Raw genomic sequence first — 26,915 nt, 5'->3', positions numbered from 1 at the left:
ATTTCCTTTATTGCTCCTCAGTTTTACATCATCCATGGATGTCATATTGGGTTCCTCAACCACCGAACAGCATCTATTCCCCCGCCTTTCTGAAGATTAAACATGTCGCCCTCCAGGGTCGATGCAGTCTCCAACGAAGCCAATACACATTTTTCACCTTGTTTTGACCCTTTGTTTTTAAATCTCAAAGGCCTCAGATTTGCGTGTGACAAACTAACAACCACTAGCAGAAAAATCCAAAATGCAATAGTGAGATGGATGCGTCCATAGTGTGGACAAAATTTGATCAGCAATGTCTGAGCAACATGTAGATTGAAAAACATGCACCCATCAGTGTTAGATGTTGTTTGTCCATCAGTGGCAGATGGACAAACAAATGATCACATCTCTTTTACCCGCTGATCATAAAATAAAACAAAAAGTAACCGTGCGAGAAAGAACTTGTGTGTGTTTTGTTGTTCCACTGTGACTGTGATGTGTAGCAGCCTGAGGCAATCAGGATGATCTGCTGTGGTTTGTCTGTTCTTTGGCTGACTTCCATACATCACGGAAAGTCTAATGTCTCCCGACAGGGTTCGCGTGATGTTTTGGGGGTCTCAAAGACAGGTGGATAGTCCTCCCCGCTGGGCAGAGCCGAACGCGTCGAGAGGCTGCTACACTGTGATTAAAAATGACTCTGTAAGCTACCTGCAAGCGGTTCTGCTGGTTACCACAGAGAAAACCTGTGGTCATAACAACAGTGGTAGTTTCTTGGTTTTCTCAAATATCTCAATAAGGAAAATTAATTCTCTAGTCTTTTTATCAGCCTTAATACATAATGCATCCATCAAATGCAATATATCTCATCAAATCTCCTGGAAAACGAGTCTTTACTTAACATGGTTGAACTATAAAACTCTCAGCCAGCCTATACCTCCACCAAGGCTGCACAATACTCTTAATCTGTTTAAGCCACTACTGTATGTATAGTATTTTTATGTGATAACATCTTTCAAATTACTCTCATGACTAACGTTTTTCATTGAAAAATGAGACAATTCTGGTAAAAACCAGTGTTGCTTTTAGCTCTTGATCGGTTGATCGGATTTCGACCCGTGTCAAAATACAAATAGTGACAGACAGTCATGGCATACATGTGCCAGAAATGTATCATCAAGTTAGTGCAATAATTCCTAAACTCCCTGTCTTGCAATTTTAAGAAATGCTTTAATCACTTGTAATTTTTAAGCTGCGGCCCAATTTTTCACCATTATTAATTTGTATCCTGTCATGTTTTTGATCTTTCTGCTAACTAACAAGCAACAGGATAGAAAACATAACCTCCTTGATGTATATAATCATCTCACTATCATGAGACAGTTGCTGTTCTGTTCTTTACTATTCTCCTACAGGTGGAGTTTTACTGTTTAGCTTTAATGTTTTTCCCAGCACATACATAGAGAGAATGTATTTTATTTAGCATATATTTTAATATGGAGACATGCATATTTGTGACTTACAGTAACAGTGGGAGTTAAGAGCCATTAGATCGTCATAGTACTATCTATGGTTTTTAAAACATAAGTAACGACCAAAGCACCATTTCGGACCTCTGAAGAGCCGTGTTGTTTTCAGAGTGCAGGATGTGAGTGAGGAGGGCCGCTGCTTCCTCATAAACTGTGGAAAGACTAATGTGCCCTGGTGGGTTTGTGTGATCTGCAGGGCCAGGAGGTGGTGAAAGGTTGTTACTGTAAAAATAGAACAACAACTACAATTATAAACTGTGTTTCTATGCACATATTTGAACTAGAAAAAGACTGTGCTTCATGTCAGATATGAAGTAAAATTTTGTCTATAAGGAGCTATAATGTCAAATGCATTGGATTTATACAGCAGTATGTAAAGTATATATATGCTGCACATACTGGAGCAATCTGGAAGGAAGCACAGCACCATCTTGACTGCTGTCCTCCTTTTAGATGCGTGATACAAGCATACATTTCAGCAGCTGCTGTGCAATTACAAAAAAAGTGCTTTACTGTGGAAAATGTCTGATGGAGAATGTTCAACTCGCTACATGTTCATTTATTTCCATTCTTTGGACGTATTGAAGGAGTGTAATTATATGCACATCACATAGTTGCAAGGCTATTTAAAAAAAAGCATCAATGAAAAAGTAACCAAAGTATACCTTTGAATGCTTTTGCACTTAAGCTTTATAAGCAACATGCTAAACCCCCTCATCCATCATTTTCCTTCTTTTAAAAATAATGCGCCAAATTGATGGAGTTTTATAGGCAAGCAATGATTAGTGCTGAAATACACAGATATATTATGCATATCATTTTTGACCTATTTGAAGCCCTGGATTTTATTTATTTTTTGGTAAAATTTAAATTTTGTTTTGATGATATTCTATATTTTCCCACGACAAGACCAAAACCAACAATGAACTGATCCTACAAAAAGCATAGTCTGTCCAAAGCCTGTTGTATCTTATTCCTATGTGCCATAGAGCTCCATTGTTGTCTAAAAACTATAAAAAACAATAAGCCACACTGTAGCACTGGGTGACATGTTCCTTCATTACTATGAACACACACTGTAGTTTATTTTGACTCAATCCCACCATCCATTCACTAGAATACTCATTGCCCCAACAAATACACTATTACAGCTATTTGCCTGCCAGGAAAATGCTTCAAAAATGGGGCATTCAACAGTGTGGCTTTAATTTGGTATTGTAAGGAAGTGGCATTATTTTGGATTAAAGGGACAGTTCACCCCAAAATCAAAACTACATATTTTCCCTCTTACCTGTAGTGCTATTTATCTCTCTAGATTGTTTTGGTGTGAGTTGCTGTTTTGGAGGCATCGGCTGTAGAGATGTAAGGAGGATGTAAAATTGAAAAGTGGATCTCTGTTTAGAGCTAAAATTTTTATAGTTGCCCTTGATGTTTGGTGATTTAAGGGGTGATAAAGAAGGAAAAGACCTGAATATCATCATTATGATGGGGAAAGCATATATATTTACAACAATTAAACACTGAACGTTTCAAAGTTTATTTTGAAGTATCAGTGGGTTCTTGAAAAGGATATTAATAAGAACAAAAAACAGAATTTATTAATTGCCTGTATAATCAAACAAGTAATTATGAGTGAGTGTGTGTATATCTATGCATGTATATATGTTTGTGTAGGTATACGTTTAGGTATGCATATAGGTATGTATATGCCTGTGTATGTGTATATATACAATGTGTATATGTAGATGTATATGTATATTAACTTACCTTTTGTCCTATATTGTACCCTTTGATGTAACACAACGTTTAAGTTGGGTTAAATTGGGAAGATATTTTCTCTATGGGCTTTTGGTTGTTGGAGAATTTCTACCCTTAAGGAGGGTTAAGTTTCAGGCTGTATATAAATTTAATATTTTAATTAATTAATGTCATTGATCATTTTTGTTGTTGTTTTCAGCTGGTGGTATTGCTATTCTGTTCCTTTATGTGCATGCGTATGTTTGTCCTTTTGTCTTAATAACAAAAGGAAAAACAACAAAACCCTCTTTCCTCCTGTTTTTTATACAGTGCGCAGATGTTTAAGGAAATTACTAAACCATTTAAAAATGAAACTGTATATTTGAAACCTGTTTTTAAAGATTTACATATTCAGCAGGAACAAATTAGGGCTTAGAGAATGACATGGAGACCTGGTAGGGAGGTTTGAAAGTATTGCGCAATGGAGTAATGCATTGTTCCTTTTGGCCTTTTCATAGTTAACAAAAACAAAAATATAGAATATTGCCAGCCTTATCCTTTTAATCCTGTATTGACACAATTTGAGTGAAGCTTTGGCTGTATACATTTCAGACATCTAATGTTATGATAATATTTTAGCGCTGGTCTAGTGTTTTATAGTTTGTTGGCAAACAGCAGGAATTTCATACATGCTAATATCCAGCGTGAGGGGGCTTTCCTGGCTTCAACCCTTTGGGACACACACAGGTCTTTCACTACCTGAGATAGTTTTGTATAACAGCATTAGCATTTACTGCGCTTGTTTCTCACTGCTCACTCTCGCTATAGCTATCAACATGTGGTGTGTCCTAAAAATGTTTTGGAAATGCGATGATGAGTGTCACACACAACCAAATGGAGGAGATCTTCCACCTTCCATCTGCCCTGCCAGAAACTTTGACACTTTAGCTTTGGAGCATTGCTGCTGAAACAATTTTTGATTAGTTATGACAAGTGACAAAAAGCTAACTGATTTGAATTTCATTGTCTCAAAATTAAGAATGTATTAAATGTATTGCACCTCTCATGAAATTTAACAACAAATTCAACATTATAAAGTCACCTCTTGACAATGACATAATAATGTAATAATATGGGATACTGCTGTGAATATAAACTATAAACTCTTAGCATTCTGAGGCTGTTTGATTCCATTTCCTGTACCCACCTGCATTCTCTGTTACTATTAATCATTCACAAATACAGTCTCTGTTTTATTGTGGTGCATATCTCGACGCTCACACGCTTTACTCTGTGCTTTAAATGAATGAATGCATCTGTGACAGGTCACTGTGCAGAAGTCTGTCTTCTAAATGACAAATATGTAAATTCAAATTTAGGAGGCATTACTAATTTCTCTTTGCCATCTTCCTCACATAATCTCATTCACACACACACAAACACACACGGCCTCATACACTGCTCACAGTTCATATTTGTATGTTTATAAGATTACCTATAGAAGCTGCCTATATCCTCCTTATGCTGATCTGTCCTCGTCAGCCCACGCAGCAGCTCTGGATGCTGCTCTCTGCTCTCTGCTTCAGCTGCAGTACAACATGGGTTCTTATTTCTATTTAAATCATCAAAGTTCATCCTGCAGCTCTGGAGGATTTGGTGAATTCACAACCGAGCAAAACAAAAAACTGCCTGTTTGAAAGGGCAGGTTGGAAACATTGTCTGACCCTCTGTTAGACAAAGCCAGTCGAGTATTTATGTCACTGTGCTGGAACATTAAAATAGTATATGATCACATGTTAAGGTACTTTATTATAGAGTTGTGAAGTGGGAGGATCCTCAGTGTTCCTCACAGGAGTCTTCATAACTGAATGATACTACATGTTTATGTAACGGCCATCAATTTATATTATTTTAGCTTTATTTTTGGGTTGTGTTTGTGTCCACCTGATGAATGTTCCACGTTCTTAACTAGCTTGTCGCTAACTTTGTCTGTTTGCTGCAGGGAAGGAGGCGTTCAGTGGGTTTTTTCACTGAAAACAGCTGCCTGCTGCAACGCTGATGAGAGCGGTGAGAGTGAAGCAAAGCAGTGAAGTTGCAGACTGTAAAACCAAACTCACTGCAAGCGACAGTTTTCACATTATGCAGTCATTTGATCCACAGAGCAGTTTTAAGCATTAGCTGTCATCCAGGTGTGTCTTACCTTCAGTGCAACAAGCTCCATTTTCTTTCCTGAAAACATTACAAGAAGACACAAGGTAGAAATCTGAGAACAAGAGTAGAAATAGAGGGGGAAAGTGCTTTCTGTAGTGAAATAAGAGGCAGAGAGAATAAGGATAATCAACTATATTTTTATGTCTGCAAATAAAAAAAGACACCAGAGAAGAAGGGGGCAGAACTTATTTGCGTTCTGGTTTTGCCGCCACCCACGGCGGCGACGCCAGTTAGACACATCAAGCACTAGGCGTAGGCTTCCCTTTTGTACCGTAGAAAATGTATTTATTAAAGCATAGGCTCCAGAACAGAAACAAAAGAAAAGGAACAAAAGCTGCAAGATTGCAGAACATATTATGTACCATAAAATTGATAAAGAAATCACTGTACACGCTACAGTGCTTTTTAAAATCATAGCTTTTGCAATGCAGTTAATAGAACCTATGGTCTATATATATTATTTTTTACACATAATAAACATTCAATAAAACTCAAATATGTCTTCTTTTGGGAACATCTAGGAATTAAAATTAATGTCAAATAAATGAATATCTGTAAATTTGAGTTAGAAATGTTATCACAGTAGAACAAACAGCATACAAAAAGTACAATCATTGTTCATTATTTAGCTCAGCTGACTGGCGTTCGGTAAATCAGAGAAGTATTATGGATGAAAGACGATGATGAGCAATTTAAAATAAATTAATATTAGGATCCAAAGATTCTGTGGGACTAAATATTTCAAATGTCTCTAACATAATGCTATAGACACATAGTTACTCTAATCTGACTGGTGCAACTAGATCAGTAATTTCTGTGTATTTCACTTTTGAGGTCACTTAAAATGTTCTGAGGTTTCATTGTGGGAAAATGTGTCACTGTCATTATAGATATAGTTACTATAGATATTAAGTGAAATGCAGCCTACAACTGCTGTAAGATTAGACATTTTAGATTAAAGACAGGATGGAATTTGAATTCAGTTTTTAACAAACCATCTTAAGATCACTTTTGGCTCAATGAATTTGAGTGACAAACTTAAATTTCGGTGAATTTCACTTTTTGTTAAAATCTGTAGACTGTATGTAAACACACATACAATCACGATGACATGTCCCCCGTGATCAGATATAGTTATTTTAAAATACTAGAATTCAAGCTCTCTTCTCAACTACAAATTGTTTTTTGTTGCCAAAAATATTCATTTTTATTTCAAATTTCATTAAGTTACAAATGATATATATATTTAAAAGCCAATATCTTGTTAAACTCTGAGAGATCAAAGTCTAAATTTCATATAAAATATATTGCATTATAAAATTGCTTTCTTTTAAGCAAAGGGAGTTTGACATACAAACTTTGTTTCTAATAGATCACAAATCTTCGTTAAAGCACTTGAAGAGTTTTATTCCAAACTGCTAAATAATATAGCAATATTATTATGCAATATGCAAATATACTTGCATTGTAACTGCTTCGGATATTCATCATCTTTGCTGGTACTAAATATGTTATATGTCTTCCAAAAAGGGAAACAAAAGGGAGAAAAAAGTTGTGCATTCATGATAAGATTTTTTTCTTGTGACTGATTTAAAGTGACGCTCTACTGATACTGAACAGCCTAACAAAAGAAAAATGATGCATTTTGAGACCAATATCAAACTGTGAATCGTTATTCGAAAATCTCTCTTTTCTCTGTCCTTAAAAAGACCTGCAGGGCAGAAATAAAGCATTTCTTTTACAAATTGGTGCAAACACACTGCCTGAAAGCAACCCATTAGATCTAAGGTGATGTTATAAAAGAGCAGATAATGTCATTTGCATTTTGTACCGAGTGAATTACACATCTCAGATTTGTTGTTTAGTTTGTTTTTCCCCCTAAATTGATTGAAATAAAGCCCTTTTGAAAGAAGCTCTTCAAGAGAACCTCCCTTCTTACTGTGAATTCAATTAGACTGCGTGGCTCAGCATGAGAATCGTCAAGGATTAAGTGATTGTGTATCGTTTCGATTCAAAACATCTGCTGTTTATGCTAGCAAAAGCTCCACCACTCTCATACTGGGATGTAAGGCAGGCTGTCGGAGAGGAAGAGAGAAGGGTTGATAGATAAAAACAGAAAGAAATGCAGAGTCTGAAGCACAGAATGGTGAGTGGTGGGCATTGTTTGGTTGATTGCTGAACATTAATGATGGGAATTTGTCTGGGTAAGGTAGAATATTATTGCTTCAGTGTAAATATTTCACAGTTGTTGGACAGAGAAGCACAGATCTGCAGAAGAATTCTGTTTTGAGATACGGCGTGTGTTTTCTTTAATCACACAGTACAGACACGTTCCATATTTTTGGCCCCGGGAGGGGGGGGGGGGCACACTCATAACCTTAGCAGTGTTCTTGCTTATTTCACCTGTAACTGACCACAGAGTTGTAACAGGCGGGAGTTAAGTGTTTATATGTGCTTGTACACTAACAAGACATGTATTTACAAAACATTTTTATGTTTTTGCAGCGTAAAACCTCAGAGTGCTGCTATAGGAAGAAGAAAGAGGCAAGTGATGTATACATTTGAAGAATTTTATCCCCCAAATGAGAGAAATGACACATCAGCTGTTGAAATGTGACACAGATTTGTCCCCGGCTTAAAAGTATCAATCTTGGATTTCTGGAATAAAAAAATACTTCTGGACTTACATTTACACTTACATATCTATCACTGTGATATGACATATATGATTAACTTCCTCATAATGAATTAGCTTTAGAATGTCATGATGTTGCTATTGCTGATATTGACCTTCCAATGCTTGGACTGATGGCTGTTTAGTCTATTGATTGGTTATCACATGGCCTCAGCTCATTTGCTGGAGTGCCGTAGTGGTGGTAAGAGTTCTCCCTTCATCATAAAACAACATTCATCCAACAGCATGAACTGAATATTGAAAGACTAACTTGATCCACTGAAGAAGTGGTTGCTTCCCTCCCTCTAGTGTGAGTTAAATAAGCCACACACCATGATGTTCTTCCATAAACCTTTACCCTCAACTGTGCTATTAAAAACACAAATGTTGTATTTTTGCTCCTATCAGGAACCATGAATACTCTGTGGGATTTATTACATTACTAATTTATAACAATTACTAATAAACATTAACAGTTTAGAGGGGATGCTGACATTTCACTTGTTAATGTTGTAGTGCCCTCTGAAACCTTGCATGCCGGTTGTAAACAGGGTCTTCCCCAGGGGCAGTGCGGACGTTCATGGAAGCAGGGCAGAGAGACATCCAGTATGCATGGTCCCACAGCATAAATAATTCGCTCTTATGTTCTAAGGTTCAGCGTGCCCCTTTATGCCTGCCTGTATCATGGATTATGAGGCACCAGTATATTTTTAACACTGTGCAATACAGGTTGTTATACCTGCACTGTTACAGTATGGTATGATTTCTGGTAATAGCCTACTTACAAAAGGTGCCACCATGAACGTCCACATTAATCCTCAGAAACAAGGCCACAGCTTTATATTACCATGGGAAAACTGTAAAATACAGTACAATGCCCATTGCATGGTTACAGAAATATAGGCTACATGTGCATTGGATGCACTGTTACTCTGCAGGAAGCAGGACTATCCTATTTATCTTCATACTTCCACCAGACCAGAACAACCTGGGAATTCCTGTGAACATCTCCTTTGGGGTTTACTGAGAACTATTCTTAGAGTTCAGATGAACGAGGGAACATGTAAAAAAGTGACAAGAACAGATGAGGAGGGAGGGAAATCAATATGCAGCCTCTGAGAGGAGAGCTGACAAAGACGAAGCACTAGCTAGCGTGAATTCAAGAGTGACTTAAGAAGTAGAGACATTTCCTGGGCAAAATGTTTGATTCATGATTAATTAAATGACTGACTGTGGTGGCAGGTAAGCTCAGGATTGTGTGTTTCTGGAAGCTTTTAATCATTGCAGCAGCTGAGCGACAGCTGCAACAGTCGTAGCTTGAGCGACACCTGAGTGCCCTAGATTCAGAGAAGTCTGTGATCTGTATGTTGGTATGAGGTCTACAGGAGCACAGCTACTTTATCATGGTAGCTGTCACATAGGCTCCTCTGTGGCTCACACAGCCGCTGAATCTGTACAGGCTTTAGCCATCTGCACAAATGTAGGGCAACAGTGACTGAAATACACTGAAACACCTTGAAAAAACAGTTCTGGGGATTATTGTATGAAATACACAGATTATAGATACCACCAATTACACTTTGGATTAGTATGTTTGAAAAAAAACATTCTATATTTCAAGATGATGGTTTGGTCTTGTGGTTAATGGAAGAAAAACTAGTCAAATAACTGAATGTCTATACATGTGAATGGTTTAATTTGTGTTAATCTGCCTAAAACATCTTTCTCATGTAGCTAATATTAAAATGCAGGAACATTAAGGACAAGGTTGTGTTGTAGCACTAGAATGAGGGGCTTTCTTGCTTTCCTTGACTTTATTCTGCTACAGCGTTTATTGTTTGGATGATCTGACCTGCTTTCAGAGAGCACCTTTTAAATCTAAATTTACTGTCCTTGCAGAGCAATCACTCCCTGCATACTGCACAGGGCAATGGAAGAGACAAAATGCAAACAGCAGCATCTTCTGTCAGTTCTTAGATACATCATGTGTTTCTAGCTCTACATGGATTGAGGTTTTGCAGTCATGTTTTTACACAAAAATACCATTTAACCTCTCTTACTGTAGGTTATGAAACCACTATGAGAAACTTACCTCCTGTATCCTCAGAAGCCTTTGTGGTTCTGACACAACCTACACATACCTTTTGGAGCTGATAAGGCACATTAACATTCATCACAACACTGGAGTTGTCCATCAGTGGCCAATTTTGGAACCATTGTTCAGATGAGGAGAAAAGGTGGAAATACAGTCTTTCCCCTGCGTATTCACCTCAAAGAAGATGTTGTTTCGAGACAATAATACATTGAGACAATGTTTTGACAGAGAAACGTTTCATGGAGGCAGAGCTGCTCTGGAGGCAGAAATAATCTTATTGTTATTTCTAAATAGGTAGAGCCAAACAAGAACTGTCATTTTGTGAGCATGCTAGCTGGCAAACTCGAACTCTAGCTGAAATGTAAACTTTTACTGAAAAGTAAAAACTTAAAAGGGAATGTTTAATTTTTTGTCATCATTCATGACCATAGCAGGCATCACCTGTGAAGGTTATCAGGCTTGCTATCTGAGTCAGCATTTAGCTACAGTCTAGTGTAGAGTAGTTTAGCTGTGATTGGGACTGGGAATCAGGCTAAATTACAAACGCACTAATTTATACCTAAACAGGCGAGACTTAGCCACTGGACTTTTATTTACCCTCTAATCCTTGTTTACCACTGCCTATATTGACAGGAGTGTCTGAAGACACGACCAGTTGTGGAGCTAAAGAGGCAGAGTTTAAGTTGATGTACTTATAATAAGTTAACTTCCAAATAGAGCTGGCTAATGGACCATGTAGCTTTTTTTTTCTAAGCAAAACTATCAAATCACTGTTCAAATGCACTTCAGTATGTACAACAGTAAGTGAACGCATCGCTGTTCACATGGCCACAACATCCTGTTCAGCCTGTTCTGAGCTGTTAGGTTCAGTTTAGTACAAAACCAGGTCTATATAAGCACTGTTTATGAGGGTAATGGCTCAGAAGTCTATTATTTACAACAAAGTTACAGCATTCTGATTATTTCTGTGGCTTTCCTGTCTTTTGATAAGCTTTTAACAAGGAAGTACTGTCTGTCATGGCGGAGCTAAAAAAGGCACTCTGAGTCACCAATAAGTGGAGCTTAACTGCTAAAAGCTAATGATTCGTTCAGTGCCAATGGTGATTCAGTATAGTCAGCTCAATTTGAAGATTCAGTGTTAAAGATTCGTTCATACATGTGCAGTACATGTACTGAACACCTCTAAATCTCACATATCCACCTCAGTCTGACCTGTTTTGTCACATATATACAGAGGGTCTGTGATGAAGCAGTTCTCACACTTTGTCTGAGTCACCCTCATTTAACTAAATAGTTTGAATCCATCGAGAGCTCTTTGCAGTGAGACTTGGTTTTGGCATTTGGTTTTGAGATCTGGATTTGTTTTCTGTTGTTGAAGGTACATCCTGGGCCACAGGAATTCCCAGGTTGTTTGTTGAAGTCTGGCAGAAGTAGGAATGAAGATAAATTGGATAGGCTAGATTCTTGCAGAGAAACAGTGCCTCCAATGCACATGTAACCTATATTTATGTAACCATACTGGGCCGTTGTGGGTGTTGTACCATATTTTCCAGTTTTTCTGTTGGAACATGAAGCTGTGGCCTTGTTTCTGAGGATTAATGTGGGCATTCATGGTGGCACAAATGTTAGGAATTTTGTAGACCTTACTACAAAATAATCTCATCATTTGTGTATCGGGTTTGCATCTGTGCCAAACGCAAACTTCTTTTTGATGAATAATACTGAATATTGATGACCCTGGTTCCATAATATGAGGTTTAAATCAACCAATGAGATTATTTTTGCTCCCACAGCACTTCAGCCTCCAAGAAAAGAAAAAGGTCCAATCTGCTCTTTACGGTGTATAAAATCTCCCTTTTACATAATGTGGTTACAATTTGAGTACAAAGTGTATAGATAAACATCTTGGTGTTTAGATTTTGTTGCGACGTTGTAAATATGTAGTTTGCATGAGCTGACTAATATATTGTAAAAATTTAGTTTTTTAAAATTTAGGTTACGTTTAGCTGCTTAGAAGACCATGTATTTGCTTGTTTGCAGTGACCTAACTTATCAGGAGCGTGTAACATTCTATCATACACACTATAAAAACACCACGAAATGCCGTGACCTTCTTGCTGGAAGCCGGAGGAACTTCTTTAGTGGCATATGGAGAAAGGTGTGTGGGAGGAGAGTGATAAGAGGTTGGTCGGACCATGCTGTGAATTGTGACTCCATTTCCCAGGGGTTTTTGCAACAACAGCTCAAAAAGCCACTAGCTGCTTAGCCGATGGCATGGAGAGGGCTGAGACGATTTGGCCAGAGGTCACAGGAGCTGATTGGCTGGTTTGTGGAATCATGGTGGATGCGGGGGTGCAGGTGTTTGTTGATCGGATGACTCTGGTGCACAGGAGGATTGTGGGTAGATGGATATGTCAGAGAATTGAACCCCACCCATTCTTAATTGTGATGCCTGTCGTAGGGAGGGCGGTGATGTGTTAAAGTCGATCAAACCCTGATCGTCTTTGTATTCGACCTTCCCTAAAATGTTGACCCGACTAAATCAAGGCCTCCTAGAAAACCTCAGAATATCAGAATGGAAGCACATTACCAGGTGCCATGATGGATCAACTTTTACTGTTGAAACTTACCTCATAACAGTGTATCTACCGCATTATCCAAAGATTTCAAAGTACCAATTTTGGTACTGACTTTACAAACAAATGTGTGAGGGCTTACTCCTTAAGACTAAAGATGTTAATTTGCTTCAATGGTTTATTTTACCCATAACCATGTACAAATAAACAAAACCTTTACAGCTTTGTATGGTCACACATTTAGCATTCATTGGTCCATGAGCACTCCTCACGGCGACATAAAAACACTGTTATAAGACACCGACATTGATTTCTAGCATCGGCGTCTCAAGGTTGCACTGACGTCACAAATGTACCATCCATTCTAACAGGTTCATTGCAAATCAAAATAGTCACATGCAATGATTGAAAAAAATTACATTACCTCATGTCACATAGAAAGTAAGCGAAAAGTTCCATCATTTAGAAATAAGTACTTTTCAGAGATTTGTCTCTCTCTCTCTTTTTTTTTTAAAGTCCTAGACATTCTTTCAACAGCGTTGTTGGTCTCATTTGGGTTGTAAACATTAGTTACAGTGCCTAGCTTCATTCACCTGACTGGCTGCGTAGTGTCTGTCAAGAGAATTGGTCAATCAATGCTATCAATCAACTGATCGAGAGGAATTGGTCAGTAGTCAATCAATTGTACAGGAATTTATCATGGAAGGACATGATCGTCTTTGGGCTCAGTTAGGGGCAACAGGACACCAGTGAGAGACTGGAGAACAGACTGAACAGTAGATTAATATAAGACACCCTGAGAATCACAACTACGTCTCTTTCATCTTTCATCCCTTCTTCCTATGCTCTCTCTTCCTCTATCTCTTCTTCTATGGAACGATCATAGTCAGGTGGGCGTGGCCTCTGCGGTTGAGGAAGATGGTTGGTTGGTAGGTTGGTTTGTTGTGGTGGAAGCTGGTTGCCGTGCAACTGGCTCCTTGGTGGTTGGCATGGAGACAGGTTAAGGTGGATTCTGACCTGGTAAGGTAGTATGCAGCACGTACAGTAGTATGAACAGTAGAATGTAATATGCAGCTCTGGGGAAAAATACATGAATTTAAAATGGTTTCAAATGATGCTGATGAAAATAAACAGAACAAGTGCACCGTATGCAGATTAAAGGGTCAGTTCATCCAAATTGCAAATTATTTTCTCACTTAACTCTCTAGTGGTATCCAGCTATGTAGATAGTATTTGTTTTGAGATATTTGTCTCTGAGATTTCTGTTACCATCCCCAAATTTTTTTACTTTATTTTAGTATTTAAAAAGTTTCCATTGGACCTACTTTCTGCAGACAAAATAGTCCCAATAAAAACGTTTCTCAGTGAGAGCTGTGGTTTACCCAGAGCAACAGGGACACTGTTTCTGGAAAGAAAGGTTGCCATTGATTCTTTAAAAGTAAATTTTCAATGCTGTGAGCATCAAAAACTAAATTCCATTCACCTCCATTGTTTTGAAGTTGAGGCAGAAATTTTAGAGACAGATATCTCAAAACCTGGACAAACAAAACTTTTATTTTTGGGTGAACTGACCCTTTATAAATCAAACAACTTGAGGTATACTTGTTTTGTTAGAGCAACTTGAAGAGCTTTTGATTCATTTGCAAAAACTTCACAATCTGAAGGTGAAAACAGCCCAAATTAGTAAAACAAAACCAAGTGCACCTCAAGTTTGAACACTTGAACGTCCATTCTATGAGTATTTATCCCCAGATCTGTCAGCATGTAACAGTAGATTGTGACAGTAGTATGTTATCGATGGAGAACATCACATGGGGCTGACGTGGTGTGCAGCAAAGGATGACGCAGGGGAAGGCGGTAGTGGTGGACAGTGATTGGTTGATTTGGTTGGTCAGGTGACTGAGGGGGTTATGGACAGTCGAGTTGAGTCAGATCACATGATGAGGGTTTGCAGCTATAACGTCAGGAGGTTCCATCAGGAGATATGGAAGCCTGACAGGTTTTAGCTTTTGGTGGACACTGGACAGAACACCCACCCTGAACCCCGCTCACAGAGCCAGCGAGCACACACACACACACACACACACACACGGAAACAGACACACGGAAACAGACATGCACTCCTACACAAGTGAGCAGACAGACACAGGGACACACACACATTTACCCACATTTACCACATTTTGCATAGACACACACAAATAAACACACAGGTTTGTGGACTTACACTCACGCGTACATTCATGACAAACACACATCTGCTCCCACATTTCGCACTAACCCACATACACACTTCATGACTCACACAAACACACACTCTTGCCCACCCCCAGACTTGCGATGTGTTACTGTGATGATGCAGAGTGTAGTGGAAGGTGAAGAATAAGACAACGGAAGACAGGTGATGCTAAAATGAACATTTATAATGACTGCTGTTGCTGTCGCAAAATAAGAATCCTTAAAAAAAGACCTCATATATAATAGCACTAGATTGCCCACTTCACTGGTAATCCACAAGTCAAGAAACACAACTCACTAGGTTTTTTTTCTCTTTACAAACACAATGCTACAATTACATTAAATATTCAATACTCTTTAAGTCAGTTAATGAATGTTGTTAAAAGCAACCACTAAAATACTAAAAATAAAAACAAAACAATACTAATATTAATTCACCCTTTTCCAGTCGTTCCCTTTTTCTTGTTGCGTTGTTATTTATTAATAGTATAATAATAATAATAGTCTGAGAAATAAATAGCTCATGTGGTGTTCTCAGGGCAATGGGGCAGGCAGCATAAATCAAGAGTGGAGCTCAGAGCAATGCAATGAAATGGTGGAGTCTAATCTCACGCAGTCACTTTAATACTTTCAAAATGTCTCTGATGTACAGGTGAAATATGGAGATATGCCACAAGGTTGGTTCTGCAGGCAACGGGATGGTTGAGCGGCACCTGCAGAGGTTAATCATCTCTAAACTATCATTCTATGTTATGTAAACTAGGACTGTATTGCACAAAAGTCAGCAGCTCAGCTTCCTCGTTTTGCCCGGGAGGAGCTTCATTTCTTTTTTTTTTTTTAATTTTCTTTTGTCCACCTCCCTGGGTTTTTTTCCAACCTGGAGGAGCCGAGTCGAGCCGTTTTCCACGATGATATGTCTCTAACATGACCAAGCATTTTCAATAACTATGGCTTGATGATAAAAGATACTAGCGCCACTACAACTCACTGTTAGGAAAACATCAACAAATGTACAAAAACAAGCCTACGTTGATAATGGCTCGGACTACTTCTCAAGGTTAGTATTATTATTCGATGAGCACAGGTATCTAAAGAGTTTGCTAGCCAACATGGAAGCTAAACAGCGAATACAGTAGGTAAATCAACACTAATAACAACAGCACAGGTTAACACAGTAGAACTAGCATAGCCGATTATACAGGCAGACCTAACTATTGGATACAGAGGATGAAAAGTGTAATGATCGACTACTGCGTCCACTAGTACCTCTTTATGCTGCCGGCCCCTTTCTGCTCAACACTTCTCTCTTTACAGCTCGGCAAAAATCTGACAAAAATATTTACAATGAGAGAGAAAAAAAATTTAATTGTGGAGAAACAGTTGTTTAGTGTTTTTTTTTTGTTTGTCTGCATTTCTTTTTTTTAGATGTTTTTTTCTTCCTTTCATATGTTTTTTGTTGTTCTTTTTCGACTTATCTCAGAGAATTGTCCCCAATGATGAGCAACAAACAAACAAACAAAAAAATCCAGTCATATCAGCTAGCATTGCACAGTCTCAGAGAGGTTTTTGGGGATGGAATGGAGAGTTATCGTCCAAACAGTTGGATGAACACAGAAGGGGGGTAGGAGGAGGGGGAAGAAGGTCAATAAAGTTCATGAGGGTGTGAAAGTTCAAAAAGTTCAAGAAGACAGAGGATGGCTGCGCAGCTGACGATACGTAAACACTCCCCACACCACCGCACAGGGGCGGTGCATGTGTCGGCGTGCGTGGTTTGGATGTTAAACGACAAAAAAAAAAATCATCATTAGGAAATGAAGTTTTTGAATCTTTCCCATCGAGAAAAATCAAATGGAGCGAGAGCGAGAGGGGGTGGGGGTGGGGGTAGAGAGAGAGAAAAGGTGAGGGCGGGTAGAAAGAGGGGAAGGTGAGGAGAGTGAAAGGTGCCCCCAACACTATGGCACACAATCAATGAAGTCCCACAGGCTGAAGAGATGACAGAATTAGGAAAGCAGCTGGCATGAGCGGTAGGGCTTTTTTAGGTAGGTTGAGAGGCAGGACAGTAGGTAGGTAGCCAACCTGCAGAGGGGTTAATCCTTGTCGGGTTTAGCTCTGTGGGGGGTGGTGAGGAGGAGGAGGAGGAGTGGTGGTGGTGGGGGGCAAGGTGCTGTTCAGTTGAGGCGTCATGAGCGACATCATGTTATGAGGGCGGAGCATGCTGGCTTCATGGGTGCTTCCAGGATGGATGTCCGACACACAAGAACAACTCAAAGAAACGCTTGGAATGGTAGTTGTTGTTGTTGTTGTCTTTTTTTGTTTTGTTTTTTCCTCTCTGTTCTATTTTGGCACTCGAGAGAAGAGACTCGTGGGAGGCGGAGGAGGAAAGTGTGTGTATGTTTGGGCAAGGAGGAGGAGTGGGCAGTGAAAGTGCAAAAAAGAGGGCATGGAAGAGTGTGTGTGTGTGTGTGTGTGTGTGTGTGTGTGTGTGTGTGTGTGTGGAGGGGTAAACAGGCTACACACAGAAATGGCATTTTGTTAAAACTGGTCTAGGTTAGACAGAGCATACAGTACAAATCAAAACCAGGAAAAAAAATCAACAGAGAACGAGAAGAAGGAACAGAAAAACAGTGATATGAAAAATGCATTCTACAGTTGCTGGTGCTTTGATGGGGCCCGAGCTGGGGGAGGAAGGGGGATTGGAAAAGGGGAAGAGCGGGGTCCCATAATATATCTTAGAGGGTGTTTGAAGAGGTCGGAGGGTCAGTGGTGGGTGTGGGTGAGAGTGAGTTTGAGTTTGTGGAGGTGGGTGGGGCAGTGGCGGTGGAGGGGAGGGGCAATAAACAATAGCTGAGGACTATGTCGAAGAGCCACACCCACTGAGAAGCAATGAGGTCACCTGGCGAGCAGGTGAGAATTACATTTGCATTCCTCTACACATCACAATAAAAAAAGAAAGAAAAAAACATGACTAGCCGGCTATGTCGCAACACAGACACCATGAGCACGGAGCTGGCCTAAAGCAGACAAACTCAGAGAGAGGGAGAGAGAGGAGCATGCACATCTAAATACACTGCTGAATAAACACCTACAGTAAGGCTACACATCTACAGTAGTCTTGCACACTGACCCCCACCTCAGCTCGGCCTGCCATGCACAATAACAGCAGAAAGTTTAGTGCAAACACGTCGCTAGGAGCAGAAGTGGAAATTTTATTTTTTTTTTATTTTTGGGGAGTTTTGTAGGAAGTGGGCCATTTCCCATGACAACATCTGTCAGGATACAAAACATGACCACACTGAAAATACTCTGGTTTCTGGATGCATAATAAGGAATGAGAGAGTAAGAGAGGTGGACAGACTTTAAAATGTCTCTTTTTTTTGTTTGACACTGAAGCCAATAAAGCATCTAATTGAACTTAACAGGGAAAATAGACAGAGGAGCGAGAGCGAGAGCGAGAGCGAGAGAGAGAGAGAGAGAGAGAGAGAGGGCGGGATCAGGATTCAAAACAGTACCACTTTGAAAACACACTGGCAATGTTCAGTGTTGTTTCTCTCCCGGAGATCAGAGCGCCTTGGATTGCATATTAAGGGAGTGAAAACACAATCTGGCCCAAATTCTGCAGCGAGGCACCCAAGGGAGACAGTGCAGCAGACAGACTTGTATGTGTGTTTGTTTTTGTGGATTTGTAGGTGAGGGAGGGGAGTTTTCACCTCTCTTTCTCACAAACTCTCTCATTACAAATCTCTCCCAACCCTGTTGAAACACACTGGGTGGGGCCGAAGATGCTCCATGTCATATTTGAGGTCAATAAGGTGCATATCAATGACAAGACAAGCCAGAGCTCAGAGCGTGGGGGGGTAAAAGGACAGACAACAGAGTTATACTGAGAGCTCGACAAAGTGCGTCGAGGGTTAGTAATGTTAGAGTACAAAAACACACGAAAACACACGGAAGCCTCTACTGCACGTCAATGGTCAGAGGAGTGATATGCAAACTTATGCAGAGGTGAGTACATTCATGGACAACCTCAGTCTTTATTTTAAATGAAATCCTAATTTTTCTTTCTAAAGTTAGCCAGCAACTGAGAATTTTTTAGTACAAGCTCGCTCAGCAAGTAGCAAAATAGTCTTAGGTTTGTTCGAGAGTTTTATTTGTATTCCTCTGAGGATGGTTATACAACTTAACGACAAAATACTCATTCTGTTGTGACGTCAAAATCAAACATTTTGTTCACCTTTGGCCAGTGGACTCAACGTGGTCGCATCGAAAAACAACGAACATTTGAACGCGTGTAAAACAATATCAAAATGTTCTATCTTTATTGGCATGCAAAGATTTGTCTCCGAAAAATGAATGACACACACTGCCTAATTTTTTTGTCACTTCTTTTTTGTTTCTTTGATTTTTTTCCTTTTTTTTTGTCCACGCTTCACTTTGATATCATGCAATATAGACGTGCAAAAAAGATAACATCTATTTCCACAAAATACATTTTCATTGTAACTATAAAAGGTTGTATTTAAGAATGCTATCAAGTCACATTTTTTAGCATAATTATGCTAACCTATCACTATATTGATTTGTCTAGCCCCAGAGTCATAGTGCTGTTGCATTCTGGGAAGGGTAGTTCCAAGAGGACTGGCTAACACTTGGCTAACATGGCGGTCCCTCCTCTTGTGGCAGGAACAGAGAGGGCTTAAACAAAAGTCTATACTGCGGCGCTTTGGCCGTTAGCCTACCTAGTTCTTATAAACTGTCACGTGGACTACTCCCTTCCTGTGTAAATTATAAATATGGTTCATTTGGCACTTTTCACATTTTCTTAATATAAAAGTATGTCTCCTCTTATGTAATGTAGTTTAATTCAACACATTTACAGCTTCACTCTGTAAAGACCTATTTTGGCACAGGTTTAACTTGTTCTGGTTAGAATTACACTATTATTAACTTATCGTCAGCTTAAAACAGAGCGTGTATTACACTGCCACTTGAGACTAGCCTCTCCAGCTAAAGGACAGATTTCGATATGTTTTAACCTTGTATTTTTAGTACATCAGTTATTATTGAATAGCAGCATTTCCCACAAATTAAAAAAGTTTACTCATGTAAACCTATTCAACATCTACAGGTAAATCCAAAAGCTCCTACGGCAGACAGAGGATAAAGGACAGGACAAGACAACATGCCACTACGTGTATTGCTTCCAGTACTCATCACATTTTATCTCGATCCCCTAACATTAAGATAACTAAAGAGAGTGGCCGCCGTGTAAAAGACAAATCAAAAAACATCTTTCTAAGGTTTAATTGATGAGATGAAAAAGAATTACGACTTGTATTGTCAACTCAACTGGCACCTACAGGAATTTCAATGCAGTTTTTCCACTGTAAACACACTGTGCTACATCCAAAGTAAGTAAGCGATGAAACTTGAAGGTTTCCAGGCAAACTGGACAACATACTAAGCCTGCTGTGTTATGGCAAAGTATCAGCACCCTTTGGCTTTCCACAGAAAACAAACAGGTTTGTCCTAATGGAGGAAAATAACAATACTTTTCATATCTTTAAATTGATTAATCTTCAAAATCTTAATTTTAATTAATTGAATATTTGTTCAGACTCTAAAATGTCAGAAAAGTGTGAAAAATGCCTATCACAAGTTTCCAGTCTACAAATTGCTTGTTTGGTCTGACCAACAGTCTGAAACCCAAACATATTCAATTTACAGTGATATAAAAGCACCAAATCCTTTCATTTGGAAAGCTGTAATAAGCAAATGTTTGCCATTTTTGCTTGATAAATGATAAAACAAGTAGTAGTCTACCTGCTCAAACCTGACTTAACATGCATTAAATAAAATGCAAAATCAGTTAATGACTGTTTACAGCACAGTTCAGTTCTACAGTGGAACAAAAGCACAGCATTTTCCCTGGTCTTATGAGGTTTTTGCCACAAAATACCAAACATAAATCCAGTCAAACTCCATCAATGACAAAATATTCCCTCACGATATGTGTATGTTTTATGTTTGTGCATCAAGGTATTCCAAATGATGAACAATGTTTCTCTTCAGTGTCATAAAATAAACTACAGATAAGAGTGCTTGTGCACTGTGCCCTGCCAGCTTCAACTACAACTTCCTCTGCAGGTGTGGTCGTTTTCTGATGGTGGTGCATCAGGGTGTCTCCAAGCCTCAGCCGCCCGAGGAGGCAAAGAGAAGAGAGACTCAATCTGCGGTGTTTGTCAGGGTAAGCAGCAGACATGCATTGATTGTAACACCAGACATAGTCACCCATGGAGCGATGTAGTAGGAGGAGAGGGGGTGTCAGGATGGGAGTGCACTGGAGGACTGAGGACGGGTGGGAGGGAGGGTGAGGATAGTGTGGATGGTGTTAAATGGGAGTAAAGAAGCCTCCTTACCAAGCTGTGGAGATAAACCCTCACTGGCGCTCCAACAGAGTGACACATTCGATAGCACAGTGGAGGATTTTGGGTCGGATTGGTTTAAAAAGAATCAAAAAGTTGTTTTTTTTATATCTTAGAGGAGTTCCTTCCCCTCACCAGGCTGTTTAGGTCAATAAATGAAATGCGCCCTCCTCATTTTTGGTATTTTATATTCTGTCACACTTCGACTCCTGTTGGACTTAAGTATCTGTCCAGGGATTTGCCCATTGGATGCACAGTACATTATCAATTTCAACCGTTTATGAAAAAGACACAGCTGCGATAGAAAAGTGAATTTAGAATTTGTTCCAGTCTCTTTAATCTGCTACTGGACACCTAACACTCCCCCAACATCCCACCCTCTAATTACAAAACACTTTTCCAAGACAAAAAGTAAGGAGAATCTAATTGATCTCAACTCGTGACCTCAATTGATTGATCCTCTTCATCGACCTAGTCTCTTTCTCCTCCTTCAGTATTCAGATATGACGTGCATTTCTGGTGAAGTTCTTCATATGCATTCTACATATATTTCATATATGTGTTTTTTTCCCCTGCCATACAAAAACCATCCAATCACGATGCCGTCTAGAGCATACATCCCTGACCTCATAGGCCGAGAGAACCACTCCCTCGCTTCACAGTGCATTAAGACAAAAATTCAGTGTACTCCGATTGTAAAAAAATAACACGACACAAACAAAAAAATTAACAACAAAAGAAACAATAGCATCTTCAGCAGCCTCCTGGGTCTACAGTGGGCAGTAAACCTGTTGCCATGGGAGACCTACAGTTTGTCAGAGGCAGAAACGAGCTCAACTCCCTGGACATATGTTGAAAATCTCTCATGTCTGCCCTTTACCTCATCGGCAGTCAGACGGTTGCTTTATAAGGGCAAAGATCAGTGAGGCTATTTATCTCCTTTACTGATATGCACGCTGCCTTAAAATAGCAAATCTACTAGCGAGGCTTGCAGATTTAGCAGTGGAACCCGGATGAACAATGTTCCCTTGTCATGTTTCAGTGTTTCGTCTTACTCAATGTTTGCATTTCTCAGTAGTACGTTGTGAGTCTTAAGTGCTCTTGCTTGATCTAGTCTGTGGTTTGAGTTTATCTAAAGGTTTGGAAGACCACAGGCTGAGCAGTAGCAGTTCATCTGAGAACCAGTCTCAGTTCAACTCAATTATTCATTTTGGTTACAATTTTACATTGTAGGCAAACTGTAACAGGGCATTTTATTACAGATATAGAACAGCAGTGATATTTTGGAGGATGAGCTAGGATAGCCAAGCATGATAACCAGGCGTTTAAGGTTAAAATAGCTGCTAAGACGCTGCACTGCAGCCTGTGGTGTGAGTGGTTTACAGATATTTTCTTGTGAATCTAGAGGTCTCACTGCAGTCTGCATCATAGATATGGTGAATTCCCTTTTCTAGCACTAAATATGGCATCATAGTATTTTGTTTCAGTGTGAACATGTGTGTACGAGTGTGCGTTCCCTGTTCTGCTCTTTGACTGGATATATAAGGTGATCCTTCACTGTAATGATCTTAATGCCTGGGGCGGCTTTCTTACTGGACTTAAATAAGACATATATTACACTATGTGACATTACTATTCATCTTCAATCCACTTAAATTAAAACAAAAGATTTAAATCAAAAATAGTCTCATTTACATTCATGTCAACCTGAATTCACAGATAAAAAAAAAGAAAACAACTGAGCTTTTTATGGGTGAACTCATTAATAAATAATGTCGATGGTGATGATTCCTATTGTAATAATCATGACAATATCATTAACAGAATTATCACAGCAGACTGCAAAAAATGCCATAGATCCTGTGTGTTTGCCGCAGCTTGCACAGTATCACTCTCGTCGTTTCTAGGTTTCGCACTACGTGAGGTCATCAGCGTGCGCCTCGGCATTCTATCTCAAACACTAGAGCTGCGTATGGGGGGCGCTACATGCCGTAACACCCCTGCAGCGCTGCACTGCTTGTGGGATACATCACAGGGTATACGGGGGGCGCGCAAATGAAGAAACGGCCAACTGATTCTCTACCCCCACACCCCTCCCCAATTTCACCTCACCCTTCCTTCATCTCCCAGAAAGAGGGGAGGAGGGGGGAGGTCAGATCATAGGCGGGGGAGAGAGTAAAAGGTGTTGGGGGGAGTCAAGGACGTTTCTTCTCTCACACACCAGGCTGAAGTTTGCAGTTTTGCTCATTATAAAACCCTTATAAAAGGGGGGGGGGCAAGTCTGCGGGCAAGTCGTGAGAGGGGCTTTGGGAGGAGGCGGGGCAAGGGGCTGAGGGGCAAATCAAAACAAAGAAGAAAAACAAAAACCCTATGGGAGGGTGACGGGTGTGGGCTGCAGGGGGAGGGAGGGAGGGAGAAAGGTTGTTTCCATAAGGGATTTTGCGTTGGGGGGTTGGAGGGTTTTACCCTGTAAACGCAAACCCTCCCCCCTCCGCACCCATGCTCCCCCCACTTCCTGTAGCCTTTCAGGCAGTTGGCCTGTCTACATGGCATTCAGCTTTGTCCACACAATACACAAACGAACAAACAGACAGCTTAATTTACTAAACAAAACAAAACAATAAAACAAAACAATAAAAAATCCCGAAAGGTCAAGACGTTAAGTAATAAAACCTTATTTACATGTTACACATTTTTTTCTTGGTTTTTCAGCGTGATAACTCGCTCCTCTCCCTCCTCGTCTTCTCAGCACATTTTTGCTTCGCGTCAAAAAATTTTTTTAATAGAGAATACTGAAAACACGCAGAAGGAAACGGCGTGGACGATTCCTTCTGACATTCTTGCTCTCCTCTCCTTTTTCCATTCTCACTCTCACTTTTTTATACTCCTCCCCCAAACCCCCACTCTTTTTTTCCTCTTTTCCTCCTCGTTTCTCATTGGCTGTCAGGTTTAGCCCACCTTCTGTGGGTTGGTGGCGCGTACCCCCTGCTCGTAGGTGATTCGCTGGCTTATCAGGTACTGTGCAGCCTGCGTGGCGGCCTGGGAACCCGTGATGGTCACCTTCCTGTTCCGAGTTCCAGGGATGAACTCGCCTTTCTTGGAGATCTGGATCCTGGCACCGGTCAGCTCCTGGTACTCCACTAGCGTCTTCCCTCCTTTCCCCAAGATGGCTCCCACCAGGTTTTCTGGCACAGCAATCTCAACCACTTCCTTTGCTCCTTCTGCTAGCTTCTCCGTGGCCAGTAGAGATGATGCAACCAGTGGCGATGCAGCGCTTAAGTAGCCATTGGTGGCCCCTGTAGCGGCAGCCAGGGATCCCAGGGAGAAGCCTCCAAGACCAGCCGCTTGGTGAGCTGCGCTGGTGGTTGCATCGCTGGCATAGGACGCTAACAAATTAGCTGCGGCAGCTGCTGCAGGGTTAGCATTAGCTGCTACAGCGGCTAACACACCTGAGGCTGCAGCAGGGTTCAGCCCCAGGCCCAGGGAGTTGGTGTTGTAGCCGTAGCTGGCCAGAGTGTTGAGGGCGGAGGTGATGGCCAGCAGGTCGTTGCCTGAGAGGCTGGACATGGTGGTCGGGAAGGTCCCGACCCCAGCCAGGCTGGCTTGGCCGAGCAGAGAGGAAGCTGTGGCTGCTGCAGCGGCTGCCGCGGCCGGCATGACCTCGGTTGAGTTGGCGTACGGGGAGCCAGTGGGGTTAGAGTTGGCGACGGGCCCTGTGATGTTGGAGTAAGAGATGTTGAGGCAGGAGGAGCTCTGCGGATCCTCCTGGATCTTCTGGACAATGATCTCCACGGCTTTGCGGTTCTGCTCGGGCTCCCCGCTGATGGTGACCACGCGTTCCTGCAGGTTGATGCCCTCAGGCTTTTGGGATAGCTGGACCCACGCCCCGGACTGCTCCATCACTGCCTTGACGGTAGCTCCACCTTTACCAATGATCAGCCCTGCCGTGCTGTTGGGGACGATCAGCTTGGCCTGGTGGGAGGGGCAGCAGGGAGGGGCAGGGAGGTCGTAGTAAAAGAGGACAAAAAGAGAAAAAAAATCATAGGTTATTGCTCTGTGAGAGATATTTGATCATAATCATAGTAATTCTGCTTTAGTTGATACTCCAGTGAGTGTACAAAATACAAGAAAGCACATGTACATCACATGAAATTACCTGAACAGAGAAATTCAAGTGAGAGAGTGTTCCTTTATTGATTGGACAATTAAATCAACTAAAGTCATGAAAGGAAGATGTAGAAGAAGGAGCAGAGGCAGGGCAAAGTGAGCCTTTCTACAAAGACATACAAGTCAGTGTTAACAGACAGCTGTTCCTAATGTTGTCTACATTGCATATGTTCAATAGAGACAGACCATGCGTGCATGCATGACAACAATCCCTCTTGAATTCAAAATATGCAGTGCAATAAGAAAATGAAGAATTATGCAATGGAGATTGGTGATGAAAAATCTTTCTTTTGTCATGCAAAATTCAATAAAATGGTGCACAAATCGTTCTGCTCAAGAGTAGACTTTAAAGGCAAGGTTAGCGCTAAAAAGGTCTTTGTCAGGAACTGCTTTTCAGAGGTGTCCTATACAAGGACGGGAGACAAAAAGAGCCAAAGAAAAGACGCAAAGAGAGAGATTGAACCATGTTTGAATACAGAGAGAGTGAGAAGTAGAGAGTTCCTGATGCACTCTTTGTGTGTGTGTGTCCTGAAGGAGAAAGATCTGAGATTGACATACAACATTATGGACTGCGCAATGACAGCAACTCCACCACCTGAACACATAACTAATAGAATGTTGTTTTCATTTCTTCGGTACATAACAGAGAGAAAAGAGGAGAAAGAGATAAGTTGGTGAGAGAACAGGAGATGAAGAGGTAGAAAGAGGTAAATAGAGTGGGAGGGAAGGATGGATGAGAGAGAGAGGGAGAGGGAGGAATTCTAAAGAGGCTACTTGTGTGAAAAAAATAACATTGACTCCCAGGGGTCAGCGTTGCCATGGAAACACAGCTCCAGCATTCAAAGGGTAGTGAAAGGGAGTGAGGCGATGACACACACACACGTACACACACTCTCCATGTCCAAACACAGTGCAGTATGTTTCATTTCACATATTTATAAACTACGTATTATTGTTATTATATTATTATTCATCATATAAAACCACATATGATATTGCTGTATCAGTGTCAGTGAAACGACAAGATGCACTGCGGTTGATTTTTTACAGTTATTTGAGAATTGATCTATAGTGCACTGCTTGTCTATGGGAGGCCATTAACCTAAAGTGATTCTAATGCAAAATATCCACCCAAGCATGCAATCGAGGTGCAACTAATGATGTTTTTTATTATTGATTAATTTGTCGACTATTTTTACAAAAATTCATTTATTGAAATTTTAGTCTACAAAAGGTCAGAAAATAGTGAAAAATCACCATTTACAATGATATAAAACACTGTTTTTTTCT

General features: G+C 40.3%; 2 protein-coding genes across 3 annotated transcripts in view; one reads left to right on the top strand and one right to left on the bottom strand.

Moving 5' to 3' along the window:
- Positions 1 to 18,538, top strand: part of polr1g (RNA polymerase I subunit G) — a 41,745-nt gene extending 23,207 nt beyond the window's left edge. The window contains exon 7 of the mRNA XM_044203647.1: positions 22 to 18,538. The gene's annotated coding sequence lies outside the window, so the exon portion shown is untranslated. The remainder of the gene's footprint in view (positions 1 to 21) is intronic.
- nova2 (NOVA alternative splicing regulator 2) overlaps positions 15,201 to 26,915 on the bottom strand; it is an 86,573-nt gene continuing 74,858 nt past the window's right edge. For both annotated transcript variants that reach the window (XM_044203645.1, XM_044203644.1), the window contains one exon: positions 15,201 to 25,430. In XM_044203645.1, coding sequence (XP_044059580.1) covers positions 24,408 to 25,430 — 1,023 coding nt within the window. In that variant the 3' untranslated portion in view covers positions 15,201 to 24,407. The remainder of the gene's footprint in view (positions 25,431 to 26,915) is intronic.

Source organism: Siniperca chuatsi, linkage group LG7 (assembly GCF_020085105.1).
Source record: "Siniperca chuatsi isolate FFG_IHB_CAS linkage group LG7, ASM2008510v1, whole genome shotgun sequence".
Lineage (NCBI taxonomy): Eukaryota > Metazoa > Chordata > Actinopteri > Centrarchiformes > Sinipercidae > Siniperca > Siniperca chuatsi.
Note: the sequence above shows the minus strand (reverse complement) of the source record. Positions and strands in the feature narration are given on the sequence as shown.